The 18,310-nt window shown below is 39.1% G+C and overlaps 1 protein-coding gene across 1 annotated transcript in view; it reads right to left on the minus strand.

Annotated features, from left to right (window-relative positions):
• poln (polymerase (DNA directed) nu) overlaps window positions 1–15,656 on the minus strand; it is a gene marked incomplete at both ends in the record, with an annotated part of 42,062 nt that extends 26,406 nt beyond the window's left edge. The window contains 13 exons of the mRNA XM_083905607.1: window positions 3,138–3,203; window positions 4,027–4,083; window positions 4,917–4,973; window positions 5,602–5,694; window positions 5,844–5,927; window positions 10,144–10,208; window positions 10,796–10,856; window positions 10,937–11,005; window positions 11,206–11,342; window positions 11,833–11,890; window positions 11,976–12,102; window positions 12,599–12,653; window positions 15,380–15,656. Of these exons, the coding sequence (XP_083761733.1) occupies window positions 3,138–3,203; window positions 4,027–4,083; window positions 4,917–4,973; window positions 5,602–5,694; window positions 5,844–5,927; window positions 10,144–10,208; window positions 10,796–10,856; window positions 10,937–11,005; window positions 11,206–11,342; window positions 11,833–11,890; window positions 11,976–12,102; window positions 12,599–12,653; window positions 15,380–15,656 (1,206 nt within the window). The remainder of the gene's footprint in view (window positions 1–3,137; window positions 3,204–4,026; window positions 4,084–4,916; window positions 4,974–5,601; window positions 5,695–5,843; window positions 5,928–10,143; window positions 10,209–10,795; window positions 10,857–10,936; window positions 11,006–11,205; window positions 11,343–11,832; window positions 11,891–11,975; window positions 12,103–12,598; window positions 12,654–15,379) is intronic.
• Between the last annotated feature and the right edge of the window lie 2,654 nt (window positions 15,657–18,310).

The raw sequence follows: 18,310 nt of genomic DNA on the forward strand, positions 1-18,310 counted from the left end.
ATGAGAATAAGTATGACTGAACTTCATCTATATGTTTATACAGAAACTAACCAGAAACAATGGAATGATCTGCTGCTGCACATGAGACGGGCCTCTTCCCTGCCTGTTTTTAAATCTCTTCCTAAAACTCAACTCTTTTCATTGGCCTTTGACACTGTTTAAGTTGCTGATGTTATTTCCATTTAATTTTTTGTTTTATTTATTTTATTTGTTCTGTTTTTACTCTGGTTTTTATCCACGTTCTGTCTTTTAATTTATTTAAGTTGTTTTAGATGCATTTTATCACCTCTTGTGAGCTTCTATGCCTTTGATTTATTATTCTGTACATCATTTTGGTCCACTGTGGTTGCTTTAAAGGTCACATAGAGTGGTCCTGTTGCACATATATGTTAGTTATGGAGGTCTACTTACATATATTAACTTGTTTTTATGGTCAAAAACCTCCTAGTTGCTGTAAACTAGCCGATAGAAATCCTCTTTTCTGACAGTGTATTTCTGCTGCAAGATTTCAGAGTTAACTTTCACCCCCAGAAGACAGAGTCTTGTGATTGGCCAGTACTATCCAGCACATCCGTTCTCAGAAGCGCAGCGCCCCCCTCTGGAACGGCGGATGCACTGCTCCTCATTATCAAAACATTGTTTTAACAGTGTTTAAAAATAGCTTCGTCACGACTCCCCGCCGCAGTCCCTTTTATGACTTTGACCCGGAGTCAGACCCAGACTCAGAAGACACACTGCTCGTGAAACACCTCCACAACGGACGTTATTCTTCTTCTGCGGTTCAATGTACGTAACTGGATGTGCCCGGACTACCGCCCGGAGCAGGACGATCGGTTGTTCAGGAGAACCGCTGCTTACGTAACTATTACGGGATTTTCAGTGATCTCGTTGAGCCCCGAGATTACAATAAAACACAACGTTCTCAGCAATGGCTGAACTGTTTGTTTCGAACCGTCAGGCTTCATAAACAAGGTAATGACGCAGATACACACCAAAAAAAACAGCGATAATAGGAACTTCCGGTCTAGTTCCGCTTTAAAGGTGAAGTAAGTAGTTTATAGTGCCATCTAGAGGAGAGGCTGAAATTTACAAAATCTGCTCACCCCCTCCCTTCCCTGAGCGTTACGGTATCCGCAGCTGGTCAAATGTCGTCCTCGTCGTCTTTCTCCGAAGTCAGCAGATAAGGTTCGTGAGGCGAGCGAGAGGGCGAGCTACCGCGGCCGTAGCAGACGAAGCGGAGAGAGTGGAAGCGGGACTTCCGCTACAAGGAAAGAGACGCTTGATTTGTACTCTCGCGTTTGTCCTTACAGGCTCCGGTAGAAACATGGCGTCTCGCTGCTAACAGTGGCTATGCAACTGCGGCCCGCAACCATATTATTTTACATGACTTTTTGAAACACTACGAAAATGAAACAAAAACTATTATACAGCGACTAGACAATGTAGGAGCACATAATATGTATAAAAAAGTGGATTTTGGGTTAAATAAACCCATAAATACTACACAGTGTCCCTTTAAAGTGTTTTACAAATAAAATTGGACTGGACTAGATATTTTGTTTATTCTGTTTAGTTGATAAAGTATCACAAAATGGACGTCTTTTCTTGTACAAGCAACTATCCAAAATCTAAAGGTTTTAATTTACTCTCATCTACAACCACCAACTACCAAATTCAATCCGCACATGAGAAAACTGAGTATATCAAAGCTCTACTCAAGCTGCTCTAACATGAAATATGATTAAAGCAGAAGAAAATAAATCACAGTTCATAAATATATGCAGATATTATCTGCTATCACTTGTTTCCTATTAAATACACAAATATTTCACTGCCACATTCAGCCTGCTTCTTAAATAGAATATTGTGATTACTTTGCATCTCAAAATATTTTGGTTACTCATTTATTTAGCTATTTATAAGCAACAACCACGAGAACAATGTGGCTGTATATGATGCTTTTTAACCATTTAGCCACAAAGACGTCCAAAAACAAATCACCCTCACAACAAATAGCTGTTGCCTATTTCTGACAATTACACGAATAACTGAAAACTATCGCACAGCATACAAATTAACGACCCAGTAATTAGAGCAGAGAGGTCGGAGCTGTGTTAAATTACAGCTGCCTGACAGTCATATATCACTTAATAGCAGCATGATCGATTCCTCGTGTAGCTCACACGTCCCAAATTGCTAAGTGAGATTAGAAAAGTTGTCTCTACACTTATGTGTGTGTGTGTGTACGCGAGAGGAAGACAGAAAAGCATTCCGTGACAGAACCCAGAACCCTGCCAGCCGGGTGAGGTGGAAATGAGCTATCGACCACCACCTTACTGGACCATATAGAGGGAGGGAGAGCATGAGATAGACAGAGAAGAAAGGGGTGATGTTTGAGATGACAGCTTGAAAAGAGACAAAGCATTTGTAAATAGAGGTGTAATTTTGACACATTGATATATATAGATATATTCTTTCATATGTTGTGTCTAGATACAGTATGTAAATAGACTGAGAGAGAAAAAACAGAAAGGGTAGTTTCTCCATGACCTACATACGGTAACTACACACACACACACACACACACACACACACACACACACACACACACACACACACACACACACACACACTTTTTAAGGACAACTGCATTGATTTCTATTAATTTGAAGAGCCTAAAGAAAGTGTTATCCCTAACCTTATCCATAACCAGTTAACATCTAACCCTAACCTTAACCTAATCACAATTGAAATCTTAGTATTATATTTTACGACAGTTGTCAAATACAACACCATTTACCAAGAACAAATCCTACTGTTACTTATAACATAACAACATAACATAACATAACAACAATAATATGATTAAAAATGTTTACATAATACGAGGTGCAATGGATGATGTCTGACAGCGAGAAAAAGGAAGAAAACATATTCATTCATGTACTTTTAAGCTGGTTAAGCCTTTTCTTAAATGGTTAAAGTCTGTTAATCCTTGTGTCAGCTGGCAGTCTGGGTGCAGACTCTGTGTCAGTATCTCACAAAACCACACCTCAAATAAATAAATAAAATAACTGGAAGAGCAATAAAAGGAGACAGAGTGATATCAAGGGGAAGAGGAAATCAGCTAAACTTACTGGGTGTTTTGCAGAGATTCTCCCAGTTACAACACTTGTCTGGTGCCAGGTAGAGGCGATGTAGTTCTGATGAGTTTATCAAAGAGACACACATTAAATATAGTCAGACATAAATGAATCAGACACAGTAGAAACCACACATATATAAGTATTTGTTTTGGTGAGTCAGAAGTAGGATCAATCATGTTTCCATGGAGCTGATTCCAGTCCAATTCAGCCTGTAAACAACAGCTGTGGTACTCATTCCCCTCATCGAGGATTCTGCCCTGACATGAATCAACAGTGAAAAACTGAAGTCACACACTTACACACTAATAACATATTAGTTTTTAGACTTGGGCCCAAATGACCAGTTATTTTTGTATTTGTTTTTGTCAACAGCAGCCTGTCGACACTGACCACCAGTTAACTCCATGCTGTCAGAAGCCAAACAGCTCTGTGGGGCCAGAAGGCATGATTTGCAGAGTTGAGTAAGCAGAGATCGACAAACACAAGCTGCTGAACCCTGACGGAGTCAAATGAATTCCACGCAGGGAGACGATCATGCAGTGCCACATCTTCGCTTTGTCAACTTAACTTGGCCGCATTTACAGGTATAAGCACTGTGCTTGTGCACAAATGCAAAACCGATCTGTGAGTAAAGAAAAACAAAAGCTGCAGGAGCTTATTGAGTCCACGCAGCCTGAAGCAACCTCTACAGTTTTTATTTCACTCCGGATGTAATTTTGTTGTTGAGAAAGCCTTGAGAAGGAAAGACGAGAGAGACACACATTTCTGAGAGAATAGAAGAGATTGACAGATTTATGATCTGTCCTGTTTTTTGATATTCTTTTTGCATCTTTAGATTTGAGGTTTTGTCGTGTCGTGTCTCAAAGCAGTTGTATCTCACCTTACTCATCATGCATGAGAGAATCCCATCAACAAAAGTAGACTTGATCTTGTGAATCTGGGAGTAAAAAAATCAATATTTTTTGATGTAAATAAAGATCATCGTTGTAATCTGCATGAATCTACTGTAAATAGAGCAAATATTGAAAGGGATACTTAATTGAATAAGTAAAATAAGAGTCTGCAAGGATTAATCAATCAGTAATCAATTACTAAATTAATCATCAGCTACTTTGATAATCAATTTGATTGGCTTGAGTGGGGCTTATATCAAAAAAAGCTGTTTGAAAATGTGAATATTTTCTGGTTTCTTTCCTCCGTGTAATAAAGTATTCATTAAAACTGAATCACTTTGGTTTGTGTGCAAAATAAGACATTTCATTATTCCATGGTTTGGGAGACACAAATCTACATTTTTCAATACCTGTAGAGAAAAGATAAGACAATTGAAAAAACTTTTTTTTTAGCAGGTCTAGGATATAGTGATGTAATTTACTGACATGCTGCTGCCACCAACCTCAGGCCATTAAATTCCTCCCAGCTCTGAGATTCATAGCTGGCAATAGCACCGACACTTATCACTGTGTCCTATACGATAAAGTTGGCTGGCAGAATAATCACTGGCATCTGTTCACCTTTAAGGCTCTTATCAGAAAATTACCTAAATATTTTACATCTAACAGCCTGTAACTGTTTTAAATGATACTGATGTTTTGTGTGACTGCTTTGCCTAGTTTTTGATTGATGTCTTTGTTCAAACCTGTCATTGAAAGTCCCCCTCAAGTGATTTTTTTAATTTATTTTTTGTTTAAAAAGAGGTTGAATAGCTTTTTAAGGTGGAAGACTAATGCTTCATTATTATACTATTCTGACACATGAATGAAGACTTACCTGTCTGTACTCAAGAATGATCTTTGGCAGAGGATGAAGGTCCTGAAGCTGCAACAACTGCAACAAAATAAGACACAGAAGATCAAATGTATGAGATTTAGCTGTCTGATTGCATGTCTATTTCATGATTTGTGTGTTCTTGTTCGACTTGGCTATTGTTAACCCTTTAATACTGAGCATATCACAGACAACACGTTTGCACAAGCGCACTTTGTATTAACACAATTACGCGGCGGTTTGTGGAAGTTGAGAAGTTGCACGTCAAAGCCAACATTTGGTTATTACGGTAATATCACTCGCACTGTTGCAGGAAGCCGGCGAATCAGCGTCTTTGTCACCAGAGAGGAGGGAGTTAGAAAAACGCAAAATCTTGTGTAATGTATGACTACAGTGTTATTTTCTTAATAAAACGTTTTGTTTTTCTTCATTTTAAACTGTTAATTCACTATTTTAACATGCAGTTAATTGTAAGTAACTGTCACATATAGAAAGTTATCCTAGAGTCCAGACAGACATTTTGAAGCTTAGGTGTTAAAAGGTTGAGTGAGTGAATATGTGTGCCGCTGGATTCATAAGTGTAAATGGGTCAGTGCTCGACTCAAACTTGAGAGTTTTAGTTAGATTTGTTTTGGTTTTCTCAGTTTAAAAAAGATTGTCTTTGCATGTGTGTGTGTGCTTGTTGCACCGCAGCTTCTGATGTTGACTGCTGTTTGTTGATGGTCTTGGGAAGTTTCTTGTTCTCGCAGCGCTCATGGAGGCGCAGCTTCTCAAACAGAACCTTCAAATATGATCAAGAAGACACATAAACTGGCATAAATTGGATACATACCAACACAAAACAGTCACAAAGGTCATAAGAGACAATAAATAAATGATCTCATCTTCAGGACAATTGAGAGAATAGTTATGTAAACTGAAGGTACACACCGTTCGCAGCTGAGTGCTGCTCGTGATGAGGAATATTTGACCTGCTGCTTGGTGAGACTCCTGCTCCAACTGCTTCATCTTAGCCTGACAGAGGCAAAAAAAGACACAGGCAGAGGTAAAGCATCGAGGTAAATTACACATGACTCATGGAGATTATTTTAAATGACCTCCCAGCTGTGTTTAGTTACTCAACTAATATTTCTCACCTACCTAATGCTCTTTAAGATTAACAAAGACACCTGAGCCACATACTGCATATTTAGTTGAAAGGAAATGCATGACATTAGTACTCACTGTAAAGTCAATTTGTAGATTCAATTATCTTATTCAATAATTGAATCAATAATAATCTTCTACCTTGATAACTGATTCAATCATTTGAGTGTTTTTCATTGACTAAAACAAGTTCTCTGATTTTTCAGCTTCTTAAATGTAAATATTTTCTGGTTTCTTTGATGCATATAACAAAGGAATGATAAAAAATGACTCATTCCAGATTGTGGTCATTTGAAAACATCATTAATTCAAGTTTTGGGAAAAACTAATCAACATGTTCTTACAATAATGGACCAAACAAGCACTTGATTAATAACTGCATATCTTTTTATATATATATATATATAATGCAAGATTCAGCTGGTCAACAGCAGCTTACTTTTTTTCCCATTACTATATTTCGTGTTTTTGTGATTTCTTCCACATTAGATCTGTCACAAGGAATATATGAAGCCAGGTAACATGGTTCACAGTGACAGGCAGCTGAATTATTTACGTATGTTGTCACGATCTCACCTGCACCTTCCTCACATTTTTATTATTATTATTATTATTGTTTGTGTCGCTGCTGCTGCGTGCTCTTCCTCCTTCTCTCTCTGCAGGGGGCGTGGTTGAATGATGTGATAATCCAGTACAGTATCTATATATGGACTAAAACTGTCATAAGCTGAAAGAAGGGCAAGAGAAAGAGAAAAGATTTGGCCAAAGGGAAGAAGGAAGCAGGAGAGGTAGAGGAGAGGATATGATGAAATATAAAAAGGAAAGAGAAAAGGAGACTAAGGATGAGGAAACGGCAAAGAAAAAAGTGAAAGGTAAAATCCCTGAAAGAAAAAGAACCATTGGTGACAAATATGAAGAGTAAATGAGATAGAGAAAAGTAAATGAAGGGAAAAGTGTGTGTTATGACTGCCTTGACACCCACACAACAGCAAGTGTAAGTAATGTTGAAAAATACTTTTTAATAACTTGACGAGCAAATGAGAAAACGACAAAAAAAAGAAGCAGGGGCACGAATGGAAAAACAAACAGTTGGTTGGGGGTGAGGTGATGAAATAGCAGACAATAAACAGAAAGAAGAATAGTAACTCGCTGGAGGGAGTAGAGCGTGAAATGATTGAAAGGTTGAAATATGACGTGAAGAAGGATGAGAAATACAAAATGTGGTGATAGAAACCTTAATTGAAACCAAACAGACGAGAAAGGCTGACAGAACTTGATGGCATAGCAGGCAAAGGCAGGAGAAAATAAAATGACAGAAAGAGCAATGAAGAAGAGGAGGGTAGAAACAGAAAGACATACTGCATGACTAATATAGAGACGGGGAGAAAGAGGAGGAAGACGAGGACGTGGCAGACAAATTCCAAATATGTATAGTACTTTCTGTGTCTCTCACTTAGTGCCCAGAGCAGGCTCCAGACTGCCTCATCAATATTGAATTGATACATATTCACACTCACACCATCGCTCTCTCACACACACACAGCAGGGAACTTTGTTTAGTCGTTGCATTGCATTCAAATATGACCAACATAGCTGATGACAGGACGTCCTTCATAAATGTTGTTCAATAAATCAAGCAATTGTGAATATCATTTGTAAAGCTGTTGTGTATTATCAGATGGGGGGAGGGAGAGAAAACGTATTTCTTAATCTTATCTTAACTTATTTCCTTAGAAAGTTTATTAGAAGGTTGAAGATGTCAGAATACTATAGGTCTGGAATAATACTTGCACAAATCACCTGCGGGCTTTAAAGGGTCAGATGTATTCAGTCTGTCAGGCTCTGTGATACAGGTGCCCAGTGAACTCTGACAGCTTGGAATCGGCATTACACTTTTTTTTTCAATGCTTTTGTTTTTAAATAGTCGGCTTTCAAAAAACTCAAGGCTCTGGTCTGTTGCGCCACCCAACCAGGAACACAGCTTGTGGCAGTTCCACAAACAAGATGCCAGCAAAGTAAGCAGAGAGCAGCTAGCTGCTATCATAAAATGTGTGAAACCTATCGAACCTAAAAAGCCCTTCAAAAATGTTCTCAATAAAACGAGGGTGTGCGGTGGAGATATGTTATAACAAAGACAGCTGAAAAGGGAGAGAGGGAGTTGTCGACAGATGTGCCTGTGTTGATATTTCTCCTGAACAGAAAAGCAAAACCCATATTCCTATTCCAGTTCACCCCGCCTTTTGCCCTATGTCAGCTGGGATTGGCACACGTGACCCTCATGTGGATGATAAAACAGTAGAAAATGGATATTCTAGTTCTCCCATGCATAAATACCATATGTAACCTTGAAAAAACCCCAATCATCCCTTTAATTAATGCTGGTTAAAAACACAACACAAAGTTTTTGAGCATCCTTGCAAGATGCAGCCTGACAGTAAAGCAGAAAGCTCCTCAGCGTGGTGCTGAGCAGACAACTTAGAAAGAAAACAAATTAAATACGACAACGTGGAGGCAAGCATGATTGTACTGGCAGGCTCTTATTACGAAAAACACAAGTGCACACAAAACTCTGCAGCAGTCTGCAAACACTTCACTGCCTGTGTGTGTGTGTGTGTGTGTGTGTGTGTGTGTGTGTTGTCAGAGGCAGACAGCGATGCTCCCTCCTGCGGCACAGCCTCTTGGAAGAAAAAAGACAGACACCCCAGTCTATTTATAGTAACATGACAAGGCTCTAAGACTCATTCTCCACAATAATGTCCCTGCTGACTCATACAAGAGTTGTAAATGTGTCTACAAGTGTGTGTGCATCTCTGTGATAGATCATTAAAATGATTATGAGTGTGTGTATTTCCCTGTCAAATCGCTCTGTCTGCAGTCTCCAGGATTGGCTTTTATCTGCATGTAAACAGGACAGGACTCCATAGGACATCCACCCACCTCTACTTCACTAATCCACCACAGAAGACGGAAGAAGGCTATTTTTTTTTAATTGTTTTTCCCATGGTCTCTCCTGTTTTCCCCACATTCTCTCACCGCTTTGCGCCCATCTGTATTAATACAGCATCTGTCTGCAGCAACCGGAACAAAACTAAAACGGGCTTAGAAAGATACAGTTCAAGTGTGAGCCGACCCTGAACATTATAACTAGTCAGCCTGGCCAAAGTTGAGCTTTCCCAAAGGAGCTTTTGCACTATAGACTGTATTTTGAGTGTAGAAGTTGTTACTTCAGGCAACACAACTTTTCTTTTCAAGGATTTAGACAAAGGCCTAAAAAGATACATGAAATATATTTTTAGGCCTCTGCTTAAATCTAGACCTTTTACTTTATCGATCTATTTATATAACTGTCAAGTGAATATATGTAGATATACTGATTCTGCAAGTCTTACCATATATTTTACTTTATTTATGACTTAAAAAGGTCATTAAAAGTGACAGCTCAAGTTTGTGGAAGTGTGGCTGTATGAGGACACTGACACATCGTGAGTTCTGACTGCATAAAAGACGCTACAGCAACACGCTGAAAACAAGAAGCCTCCCTCAAGCTGGGCTTGGTTAATTCTAAGATAAAAAATGTCTGCCACCTTTTATTGTGCAATAATTGCCTTTTTTAGACTGGGAACTGAAGTTTACATTATTTTACAAACTACTCTCTCCTTGCACAAAAGTCCACAGAGAGAATCAGCAATTTTACATTGTATCGCACAGGAGATCAGTAAGCTCAATTGTGTTATTTTGCGACTTTGGTTTATTGCTTCAGATTTGTATAACAATTTCTTTCACGTAAATAAAATACCAATTTGCATTCAAGCTAAAATATTGACCCAGTGTGAGCTCAGTTCTGCGGTATTTTGCAGTAAATTAAATCAAGTTCAACCAAAATGTATAATTGTTTTACTTGATCCCTGGTCCATTGTTCTGTTCTGGTGGAAAATTAACATTAACCATGAGGTTAACGGTGATAATTCCTGACTGTAGTAGATAAGCCTGTCTGCTGTGAAATACTCTGTATTTAATGTTCCGTTTCTCAATAAAATGCTCCACTATCTTCATTTTACAAATGGCAAGCGTGGATTTGTCTTACCCCCAGCAGATCTGAAGTTCTCTTGAGGGCGCCTTTGTCCACATGGATGCAATGACTTTCCATGGCTGAAACAACACAGACAGAAATTCATTAATCTACAAGATTTTCAGCAGTAAACTACTGAAAACAAAAAGGGAATGACACTAAAATAGCATCATGCTTCATGCTGGTTTGGTTATTCAGATAAAAATGGCAGGCAGCTACATTTTCTTTCAAGGTTATTCACAATTTGTTAAAAGAAGATAACTGTTGGTAAACTTCATTATCTCTCAGGTAGAGCTTCAAATGAAGCTGCCTTAGCAATCAATTACTATATAATCACCAACAATTTTGATAATCAATTAAATTGTGTTTTTTTTAATAGTTAATACAAGCTTGGTGAGTTTTGAGCTTCATAACTGTGATTATTTTCTGGTTTCTTTGCTCCATAACAAATAATGACAACTGAATAATTATGTTTGTGGAGAAAACAACAGTCAGTTATGCTTGATTATTGCTTGATTAATCAAGCAAATAACTGACAAATTAATCAAAAAATAACTGTAAGATGCGGTGTACGGTTTATGGTATTATTCAAGGACTTTCTTACATTCCATTTTTCACCATCATTGAAGTGTGTCAGTGTTATTAAGGAGGTCAAAGCTGTCCTCACCTGCCAGGACAGGAATCATTTTCAGCTCCATGTCTGAGTAAAGCTCCCACAGCCCCTGGCTCTGGACACACATACAGTCAATAAAGTGATCTGTGTCTTCTGGATGTGTGTGTGTCTAAAAATATGTTAATGTTTGCCAACCTGTAGTTTAGAGCATAGCTCCAAATTAAGCCAATAGAGTGAACAGAGACCTGAGATGAACTGAGACACCTGGAAGAGTAAGACAAAGAAAGAAAACAGAGAAAAAGAGAGTCAGTGAAAAAAGGAGTAGTGAGGAGGATATTGCCGCTTTTTCATCTTTCTTGTCACCTTGTAGTTAGAGTAGAGAATCATCTATGCTGTCATTCAAGACAATGAAACCAGCTTCAAGGATTTGCTCTGTGTAAATAAATAAAATAATATTTTATAACCTTATTTGGACCGAGCGCAGGGGTTGTAGTTGGTCTTTTGTGGTGTTTAGTGAGAAGATCCTGGAAGCAAGAGAAGGGATATGCAGGGTCCAACAGCCATGCAGACACCTGTGGGTCCTGAATGTGACAATCTGCCACTTGAGAGAAAAAAGATAAATGTTTTTAATACTGAATCATTTTTGGAAATGGTTTTACAGACACATTGTAAGCGTTGGTGTCAGATACTGAAAATACTTTAACAAAGTCTGTACATCCTGCGTGTTCATGTGCATGTTTGTATGTGTGGTAACCTACCATGTTTCAATGTAAGATCTCCTTTGTAAAACTGCAGGGCCGTACGAAGCAAATCTTTGGCTTTATAGCAAACTACCAGTTTAGGTCTCGATAGCACCATCAACAGCATATCTCTACATACATAACATACAATGAAACATTTTTATGGAGGTTTTTTTTTTTTTTTTTTAACTGACACTTCTAACTCATACTTATTATCATAGTCATCATACAAACACCTTGTGAAGAGCTCCTGGTTCTGATGTGTGTGTTGTTGGGCCCATGCAGGTTTTTGTTTAGATAGATTTAAGTAGAGCAGGTTGTTGTGCTCAAGGGAGAGTTCTAGTGCGCTACAGTCCAGATCGCTCCAGATCATCAGCATGAGGAAACCACACACAGCAGGAGTGAGTTTCTATAGTGGGGTCAGAGAAAGAAAATAAACAAACATTTGCAAATTCTCTGTTTTATTCTAAAATGGCCTCCTCAGCTCAGCTCACCTGGTCTGGGTCTAACTGAGTGCTTCCGTCCTGATATACCATGGTTAGCACCAGTGTCTTGGCTTGCGCGGCCATCTGAATCATCTGCACCTTTTCATCCATATTCAGCTCCACAGAATGTTTCACTCTGGGGTCAGACGTCAGGGTTTTAGTCCGACAGCCAGCTATAGATTGGGCTTCACCAGTGGTGTCCCATCCACAGGATGACTCATTTATTTTACAGGTCATGGAGGATAGAGACTGCTTGGAAACATCCTCTTCCCTTTTACTGCTTCTTTGTTGCATTTGCTTCGGGACACATGGCGCCATTCCTTTTCCATGTATATAACTGGGTTTAGTCAGAGGTTCAGGGGACAACACTGGCCTGATTCCCTCCCTTACCATTGCTTGTGAGGAACGAGGTGGCTCCCATTTTGAACAACGCCTGGTAAGGCAGATTTTGGGAGGGCTATCTTGTTGCTGCAGTGCTTCATGTTTCCTCTTCAGGGGAAATGAAGCGATCAGAGAATGAGGATATAAATCAGGTTGGTAAGTAGAAACTCGGTTGCACTTTTTGTTTGTTTTCACAGCAAATGAGGCCATGCCCTGAACTGTTGGAACAATTTGTCCAGATGTAAAAGTACTTGCTGCGGAAGGTGATGTGTTTGTGCTGGTCCCCTTGCAGCTTTTTCTCTTTCTCTATAGAACAGAAAAGGTGAGAAAGAAAAAGTATGAATCAATTAAACTTCAAGTTTCTGCCTTTACTAAGCTTCTGTGGGATTTATATCATACTGCAGAAAAGAAAATCAAAACCATCTTAATACACCTTGCCTATGTTATTGTAGAATCTAGTGTCTTTCATAATAAAGAAATGTGTCAAATGATTTTTCTATTCACTGAAAATATCACAATATAACTGTCTTCCCCCTAAATCCCACATGCTATATCTTTATTAATGTCCACTAAAGTTCGCATAATTCAGACTTTTTGAGCAAAGGAAAAAGGGAAGTCAAACAAGCAGGGAAAGGAGAAAGGATGTCATGAAATACACTGGTGCAGCTTTTAAAAAAAGGCAAAGAAGAACAAGATGGAGTGAAATTTGAGCCTGATCTCTGAAGAGCACACCCTCACCTCTGTTTGACCTTTCCAGCATCTTCAAAAAAGTCTCCATTATTCATCATCGTCCACACACACATGCGTTTGGGTTCTTTGACTACAAACTAAGAGAAGTGAGTTCGGCTTTTTTTTTATATATATACACACAATGATGTATGGTTGTCAGCAGTGGGCTCGGTATGTAAAGATTCCTGTGATTCAGCTCCCTGAGGAGTCTTCCTCATTTCCCCGAAAATACAGCCTGATTTCCTGCTGACAAAGTCACCCTGGTTGCTGTGCTACAGAATAGAAGGATATAGATATAGCCAGTAGTCCAGCACTGGGTGCAGTAAAGGGTAAGAACGGGTAGATGATTTTGCTGTTGATTATGGCAACACGGTGAGGTACTGCATCTCTTTCTGTCTTCTTTTTTAAGCCTCTCCCACTTTTCACCCCTCCAGCTCTTCTACTGCATTTTACAACCACACCTTCCTCTAATTTTGCTGTTCACTGTATTTTTTCTGCCAAAATATACCAGGGACCACTGTGTCAGAGCTTTTTTTTTACAACACAGTGGGGGACTATCATATTGTCAGAGTGCTGCAATACTGCCGATAGTACACAGTTTCACACAATCCAGATTGATTTCTATGTGCATCAGGGAAATAGAAGCCGATTCTTTTTCAAAGATGCTACAGGATTTCAGATTTCACTTTACGGGGAATATCAAAGTACAGTTGATGACAAGGCAGTATTTAATGTGTCAAAGAACAGAAAACAATATTAGAGAATTTGCCTCATGTCTTCCCCTTTTCAATGTTTACCTCAACAAGGGTCTAAAATTTCAGCACCAATAAAGTTGCAACCTCGCTCTACAGAGACTTACTTGCATGTTGTCATGGCGTTGACATGGCACTTTCAGCTCTCCTGCCCAAAACTCCTGGGACAACGCTGGTGTGGGACACCTTTCTCTCCCTGAGCCCCCTAGAAGGAAAATGGCACGACCATTTGGATCTGCTCATCACTTTTCAGACACAACATCGATCGATGAACCTGCTGTGTTGTCTAAGCAAGTGATGAAGCAACATGTATGGGCATACACTTATGTGTGCGTTTGTATGTACCTCAGCAATGTGTGTGACAAGACAAGGTCAGCCAATATAATCAATCTGGTGAACATGAAACTGACATTACACGATTTGCTAAGCTGAGTATGTTTTTATGTGTGCGTGTGTGCTGACTCAGCATTGTCTCAACAGCTGAGACTCAATCTCCCTTCCTGTGGCTGTAAGGTGAGCAGGCTCACAACATCTCTCGTCAGTGCTGAGCCACCGCATTTCTGCTGGGTCATCGCTGCCACTCCTAAAAACCCAAATAAACAACTAAAAAAACATGGCTGAGAGCCACTAGCTTTGGCAAATTGTTAAACACAAATAAAGCCCCAAATGACAAAATTATCCCATTTTGCGACTAAATAATTTGAAACTCTGACTGAGTTTGACTATAAACGTAGTGCTAAAGTAGTAATTTTTCAGGACTTTTGACCAACTGAATGGGTAAAATTCATACTTAATGCATCAAGTTTCTTTTAAAGAGACCCAACGACTTCATCTCAAAAACACCGGGGGCCTGTATTGCTGGAGTGCCTAACTGCTTCAGTCGGTTTAAACATGCAGACTAATGTTCTAGCAGTCTCTAGTGGTGTTCAGTTGAACTACACCTTAGTTAAAAAAAAAAAAAAAATCATCACAGCAAAAAAAGGTGGTATTAAACTTGAAGTAACATTAAAAATAGTATCATGGAGACTAAAATATGATGCTGCAATCTTAAGATCTAAAATAAATGACTGCAACTCAGTTAATGCTACATGAAAAGTCAGACACTGAAGACTTTTAGTCATAGCTCTGATCCCTTGCTGTAGAGCTTGTTTCTGATGTAATCCATTTATTTATCATTTAATTTATTTGTTGTATGTATTCACTGTTTGGTGGCAAATGCTTATCCCTATTTGGGGATCAGTAATGTTTATATAATCTAACTTTTAACTGCAGGAGAATCTCTGGAGGATCCAGGTGAGTGCAGCTGGGTAATATTTTACAGATTATATTCAGTAACATTCAAGGTTCAATATACTGTGTATCAATTTATGTTCACACCTAACCCCAACCTGAACCCCAACACTAACCCTATAGAAGTTTAAAACCACAATTAACTGTTTTTTTCTACGGGTTAGGGTTAGAAAAAATTGAGTAATACGGGAATTAGACAAGGGAGCTTGAAGAAGAATGTTGAGCTCACTTCAGCACGTTTGAAAACAGCTATTTGTTTACCTGTAGATGTGCCCTCCTCTTCTTGCTCACAGTCCCCTCGAGACACCTCCTTGACTTCTTCATAACTCAACTCAGTCTCAAACTGTCCACATGTTAGCTGGATGTCAGAAATCCTGGACTGTTCCGTCTCATCAGTGGTGCCTGTTTGATTGTCTCCTCTTTTTTCACCCTTGATCTCCACTCTAGAATCAGCCTTCATCATGTCTATTCTGTGTCCCATGGGTCTGTCCAGGTGATCAGCAGTGGCAACACCCAGCCTGGTGGACTCCCACTGCATCAATGCCCATTTTGTGAAGTACTCCTTTGTTTTATCATTCACAGATTGGGTTAAGAACTTGTCAGTTCCCCTTTCTAAAGACAATGAGATCTTTTTTGGACAGCTAGTGTAACATCTCATCGATATATCTTTACTCTTGAGGCCAGGTCGATGCTCAACAGCCTCTGAATAACAACTTGATGTAGATGCTGTGATGATTTCATTGCTACCAAACAGTAGAGATCCTTCCATTTCATTGGGTGACACTGTCTCGTGTGGTAGAGATGCATCTATTTTTCCCGTCTCTTGGAACTGGACTCCAATTGCATGAATGTTCAGTTCATGTTCACTGTGCGAAATTTGTCCAATAGCTACCACATTCCTATTCACCCTTATATCTTCCTCCACATCTCCACGTCTTGTCAGATTGAGTGAATTTGTAAGACAGCTTACATCTGAACCACTCAGAGGTGAATGTGGCCACTCAGTTTTGATTGTTTCAGACTCTTCTCCACTACCAGCCTCTTCACTCGGGTCAGTTGGAGGTCGCTTCATTTTTAGCCGATTGTCTGATGCTACAGTAGCTTCTTTCTCATTTGAGATATCCTGGCATTTTGCATCTTTATCTTCCTTTTGTGGACTTGATGCATCATTATATGTATCAACACTTACTTTTAAACTGGATGAGACTGAATGACAACCTAAATGAGGTTGCTCTTTAAGGGTATTTTTGTGCTCTTCAGGATTTATGTCATCTGGCGAAAGATCAATGACGAAAGATGGTCTGATTTCCTCATTGCTGCAATGAAAGAAAAGAGAATGAGTGTGCAATTTTAAAATGTGTTCATTTGCCTTATTACTCCAACTCCATACCCATATAGCAAAGGCTCAGTGTACTGTATATAAACAGTGTTATATGCACTATGCACATAATTGCTATTAAATGTTTTTCATTACATTGTTTTATAATGTTTGTGTCCAGCGTAACACTGCAATTCAAATGTCCTTTGCCACTCACTTTGCACAGTGATGGCCAGTAAGCCTGGCCGGTAATTGGAGGGACAGAGTGTGTTTGTCTTTCAGGGTGAACCCTGCCATCTCCTCAGAAACCATGTTCTGCATGGATGATGGAGTCTGGCTGGACTGGTGAGCAGGGCTTTTGAAGGGCTTTCTGTGGGAATCAGCCTGCATGTGTTCATTACACGCTTCATTCTGAGGCATGTCCCTTTGGAGTGAGGATTCCCAGCACAAGGGGGAGCAGGAAGAGGCCTGGGATGACAGGGAGTTGTCTGGCGTCTGCCGGTACTGATAACATGCTGAGGTCAGAGAGATTTGCCTCTCATTGGGAGGGTCGTTGTAAGTGGCGGGAAATGAGGACACGTGGGGCCTGGACCATGGCCTGAATATCAATATAGGGAGAAGGAGCCGTTTCAATTCATGTTTTACACTTACAAGAGCACAAGGATTTAGATTTGTTATTGTTTGGTATGGCATGGCATATAAATGTACCCCATTCATATTATTTAACAGCAATATGTATTTGCTGTGTCCATTTTACTACAATCCAGCCAAAAGCTACGACAAATGCCCTTTGACACCTCTGCACCACTGCTCAACAAAAACGTAAAAACTTGTGTAATTGAACAAAAGTGCACGTCATGATAAATGTGTGTAGCCTTTACTTGGTCTGATTTGATTTACCAATCCAAGTCTCTGTCGTTTCCCTCATCCTGAGTCATGCTCCTGCTGCTGTGAACTGAAGGCTCCCTCTGGCTGTCACAAATCCTCCCTGCTACCCCATGGAAAAAGGAAAAAATACCATCTCTAAGTGAACAGATAAAACTGAAAACTAAATAACAAGTGATTTAAAAGTCATATCAACATCAATAAATTGATATTTATGATTTTTAAGTGTTTCCACACAAACGTATTTTATATGTGCTAACAAAGTAAATTGGCCTTTATTAAAAGCAGCATACAACATTCTAAAGCAGGGATTCTGCAGACCGGTTGTAATGTACATTCTATTTTTAAACCTATTTTTATAGTCAGTGTTAATATCTTTATATATTGTACTTTATAGATTCTATTTCTTTTTGGTAATGCATGTTTACTATTTATTATCCTTATCGTCTTGCTGCTGTAACACTGTAAATTTCCCCACTGCGGGACGAATAAAGGACTTCTTATCTTATCTTATCTTATCTTATTCCTGCTGGTGTGGGCTCTAAGAGGTTAATAAATACATTTTAGAAATAATTTTAAATTGTCAGTTTCGTAATTACTCTTGACCCAACATGTAACTCTTTTCAAAAGTGGTTTCAAAGTTGCCATTCAAAAAAAACTTAACTCGAATAAATGAGAGAATACTAAAAAACAAACTAAAATGTATTGTAACGTAAATGTAATGATCGGGAACAGCAGACAAAAATATTTTTAAAAGCATTGACATTAAAGTACAAGAAACCAGACCATGTGAGGTCTTTTTCTTACTTTCTTATACTTTATTCAATTTTTCCTCTACCTGACTGACTTTGTCTGTGACTATTGCAGCTTTTGCTCTGGGCCTGCAGAACAGCCAGGACCTTCTGGGCTGCCTGGGATAGAGGTCCGGAGTACAACATGCTGTTAGACTGTTCCATTTCCACCCTATCAGAACAACTGTTCCTCTCTCT

The sequence above is a fragment of the Microchirus variegatus genome (genome assembly GCF_963457635.1).
Source record: "Microchirus variegatus genome assembly, chromosome: 2".
Classification (NCBI taxonomy): domain Eukaryota; kingdom Metazoa; phylum Chordata; class Actinopteri; order Pleuronectiformes; family Soleidae; genus Microchirus; species Microchirus variegatus.